The sequence below is a fragment of the Myotis davidii genome, unplaced genomic scaffold, assembly GCF_000327345.1.
Source record: "Myotis davidii unplaced genomic scaffold, ASM32734v1 scaffold935, whole genome shotgun sequence".
NCBI classification, from domain to species: domain Eukaryota; kingdom Metazoa; phylum Chordata; class Mammalia; order Chiroptera; family Vespertilionidae; genus Myotis; species Myotis davidii.
The window spans coordinates 1234208-1238516 of NW_006286974.1; the positions used below are offsets into that span (position 1 = coordinate 1234208).

Consider the following 4309-nt stretch of genomic DNA (forward strand, 5'->3'; position numbering starts at 1 on the left):
CTATTTCTCTTGTTCTCCGAATTGAGCACACCAAACAAGTCAGTCCAAGACTAATGATGTGGCAATCGGCTGCTAAAATATTCGCTGCTAGTATTAGTGGAGAGAAATGGTGCGCCTGCGAGTAAGGTACATAAGGGAAATGAATGCAACATGATTATAGTAATCAGCGAATGTTATAGTTCGTTATTAATAATTATGTATAACAGGATATTGTAAAAATTAAGTTAAGAATTTTTTATTAGAACATTTCTTACATAGTGTTATATTGGCTGGGCCGCAAAAATATTTGTTGTGGGCCGCAAGTTTGACATGCTTGATTTAGACACTGTTTTCAGGGGTTTAAATCACATCTTCTAATTTTATTTTTCCAAGGACCGCTAGATGTCGCTGTTTACAAAGACACAGTTATTTGTGCAGCATGCAATGAGGAAAGGGCACAGGTGCCTAAGAAGGGAACCATAGGAGAGTACCTTCAAGGGTGCCACCTGATGGGGAGACATCACCACAGTGTGGTCTTCAGACACAAGTGATAACAATGTGATTTTTGTTGTTTTGTTTTGTTTTAAACATGTTTTATTGATTTCTGAGAAGGGAGAGAGAGAGAGAAACATCAATGATGAGAGAATCATCAATCGGCTGCCCCCTACTGGTAATTGAGCCCACTTCCCAGGCATGGGCCCTGACCTGGAATAGAACCATCGAACTGTTCAAGGGATGACCCTCAATAACTGAGCCACACCGGTCAGACAGCGTCATATTGTTTATTCTTTTTTCCTGGGTAATGGTTCTCATTTCAGTGTTAAATTACACAAATTGCTTAGTCCAGCCAAATTGAATTTCCTGGGAAGATTTGGGAGGAAAAATGGCAGAAAGGCCCATGGTCTCCTAGTGACAGGATGGTCTAGTGACAAGGGCTCCTAGAATCTCCTTAAACCAGGAGGTGGCATGACAGTTGTCAGAGGACAATAAAGGCCTTTCTTCCTGAAAACAGCTCTACAGGTGGGTTTGCTTATGCTTGGTGTTGTCAAGCATGGCATTCGGAAAAGATCCGTTTCCTTAGTTATGTTCTTAGAATAGTTTTAAGTTTGATTAGCAGCAAGGGTCAGTCCAGACTCCATCAACGAGTATAGTTCACGAGACCCAGACAATGTGATTTAATATAGGACAGAACGCTGTAGATTAGCCTTCTGTCCGGTATAATATTTGAACTGGGCGGTGTTTGACTAGGTAATGCTTGAACAGTCTTAAAGGTGGGTAGCTCAGGTGGGGGCCAGGGTACTGTAGGCAGAAGGAACACCTGGCAATGGCAGCACATTTTACAGCTTATTGGGGAGACATTGCAGTGAAAAGTTCATTGACGTGGGGCATTGGATTTTTACAGTGTTTCCCAGCAAAAGCATGGCTGCTTTTCCCAGCAAAAGCACGGCTGGTGTTTGGAGAAGGAATATTTTTGTGTGCAGACCTGGTGATCTTGGCATCGTCCCCCCTGCCCCCGCCGCCCCCCCCCCTCCCAACACACACACATACGCTAAAGACTGGTAATCTCTTGGGCCATTGTAAAAATAGCAAGGGAGGGTTGGTACCTGCCCGCTGAGATCCCTTGTGCAGTGCACAGCCCCAGAGTGATGATGAAGTGGGGAAGCAGCTCTCATATCTGTACCCATCTGCATCCCCACCCCTATCTTCTGCTTAATTTTGAAGTTCTGTAAAGAGGAGGTGGCTGTTCTGTGCTTTGGACATATTGACACTTAATGCATTGGCTATGATCCTGGAGTAGATAGACATAGACTGTGGCTTCCCAGAATAGAGAATACTCTTAACACACTATCCTCAGACTGTAGGCAGCTCTGCAAAGTAGAAAAATTAACATAAAAACAGGTCCACCTGATTGGACTTAATGATACTAACTTAAAACTTTAGTTCCCGGCTGGAGTGGCTCAGTTGGTTGAGTCATCGAAAGGCTGCCGGTTCAGTTCCTGGTCGGGCACATACCTGGATTGCAAGTTTAACCCCCACTCAGGGCATGTACAGAAGGCAACTGATCAATGTCCCTCCCGCCCTCCCATTCTCTAAGCATGTCCTTGGGTGGGGATTTAAAAAAAAAAAACTGTAATGATGCTAACTTTTCCCCAAGGCCAGAATACACAGACACTAGTGTAGGGACTAGTTACCACTGACATTTCAAATAGCAGATAGACTGCGTAATGGAAGCAGATGCACCTGTTCTGCAGTCGGGGGTATTGGGCTTTCAGAAGGTGTGCCTTTTTGTTGAATTCTCTGTAATTGCCTGACATCTCTACCCTTCTTTTCCAGACAATTTATGAAAACCGAATATACAGCCTTAAAATAGAATGTGGACCTAAATACCCAGAAGCACCCCCCTTTGTAAGATTTGTAACAAAAATTAATATGAATGGAGTTAATAGTTCTAATGGAGTGGTAAGTTGTTTTTTCTGCCCCTACTTGTTTCCCAGGATTGAGAAATGCCTCGTACTTTTAGGCCTGGTCCCACGTGTTCATTGGTTATGTGATGATAACGTATATTGTAGTATGAACATTTGGGGTGGGGTCACGCATCTGGGCTGGCACTGTGCTCGTCACTTTGATACATGAGCTCATCAGTCCTCATGCTATACCCCTATGCGGTAGAAATGAGGACACTGAGGCACAGAGCTGAAAGATCTTGCTCAGGGTCACACTTTGGCCTAATTTGTGGGTCACTGGTATATAATTTTTTTTTAATGTCCTTGCTTTCTTTAACTTATTTTTACTACCATCAATGAAAACCAGTCTCACTTGCCATAAGGCAGTAATGGCAACAAGAAATACTACAAAACCAAAGCAAAGTTAATAAATTTTTCCTCCTTATGTTCTTTGCCAAGGGCTTGGAGCCTTTGAGGCCTGCTCTCTGTTCAAAGGGGAGATCAGCAGGGGTTCGAGGGTATGGCATAAGTTAACATCACGTGAGCTAAGCCTTAATTTTGAGGTATTCCAAAGATTTGAGGGGTGCGGGGAGGGGTTGAAAAGATGTGAGCCTTGTACTGTGTGTTCAGTGTTTAATGTTGTATCCAAGTTCCACCTAAAGTCCAGAACCAGAACTTGACCCATGCTTTGGGAAATTTCTTTTAGGGAATGCTGCGTTAACTTGAGAGATTATGACTCTGAGGCAGGCCCTTGTCACTAGAGCTTGGGTCCAGGCCACCCGTTGTCTTTGCTCTGCCGACTGCCCTGCACAGCTTTATCATCCACCACCTGGGTGTAGAGTCGAAAAAGGACAAGCCCTGAGCAGCGGCAGCGGCCCGCCCAGACGCAGGTCATTGTTGTAGAGCTGGTTGGGTTGAGTCTCGCCAAGTATCAGGCCATTTCTCTGAAGGTGGCTTTACTTACCCGTAATTTCCTTCTCCCAAACAGTGACGGTTTGGGACATAAAAAGGGAATATCAGACTGGTGGGAGGGATCTTGCAGGTATTCTGCATGTCATAAATTGTATGATCAGCGTGTTCAACTTAAAAAAATGCATTTTACTCAAATTTAAACTGTAGGTTAACTCCAGTGTACAACAGTTCTTTTGTTTGAGAGCCCAGCAGTAATTTGTTTTTATTTGCCTTTTTATAGGTGGACCCAAGAGCCATATCAGTGCTAGCGAAATGGCAGAATTCATATAGTATCAAAGTTGTCCTGCAGGAGCTTCGGCGCCTAATGATGTCTAAAGAAAATATGAAACTCCCTCAGCCACCTGAAGGACAGTGTTACAGCAACTAATCAACAAGAAAGCCACAGGCCCGCCCCTCCCCCACTCGATTTAAGCAGTCTTCATTTTCCACAGTCGTACATTTTCTAGATACGTCTTGTAGACCTCAAAGTACTGGAAAGGAAGCTCCTGCTCAAAGGCAGTTCATAATAAGAGACTGTAAATGATACTAATTTTTTGTCCATTTGAAATATATAAGTTGTGCTATAACAAATCATCCTGTCAAGTGTAACCACTGTCCACATAGTTGAACTTCTGGGATCAAGAAAGTATATTTAAATTGATTCCCATCATAACTGGTGGGGCATGTCTAACTCAACTGTGAAAAGACACATCACACAATCACCTTGCTGCTGATTACATGACCTGGGGGCTCTGCCTTCTCCCTCTCCTCTCCCCACCCCCCTTCCTGTCTGCAACAGCCCTCCAGCTTGGGGTGGCTTCTCCAGCAGCCCAGGAAATGAAAATTGGGTCCGCAGCCCTGCCGCACTCTGCTGTCATCATCAGCTGATAGGTTTGTTTGTTAAGCTCAGGAAGGCCACAGAAGACACTTGTAAG

At 44.1% G+C, this 4309-nt stretch overlaps 1 protein-coding gene across 2 annotated transcripts in view; it reads left to right on the forward strand.

Annotated features, from left to right (window-relative positions):
* The window catches only part of UBE2V1 (ubiquitin conjugating enzyme E2 variant 1), a 40452-nt gene extending 36577 nt beyond the window's left edge, over window positions 1–3875 (forward strand). For both annotated transcript variants that reach the window (XM_006758793.2, XM_006758794.2), the window contains 2 exons: window positions 2314–2439; window positions 3616–3875. In XM_006758793.2, the coding sequence (XP_006758856.1) occupies window positions 2314–2439; window positions 3616–3762 (273 nt within the window). In that variant the 3' untranslated portion in view covers window positions 3763–3875. The remainder of the gene's footprint in view (window positions 1–2313; window positions 2440–3615) is intronic.
* The last annotated feature ends 434 nt before the right edge of the window (window positions 3876–4309 follow it).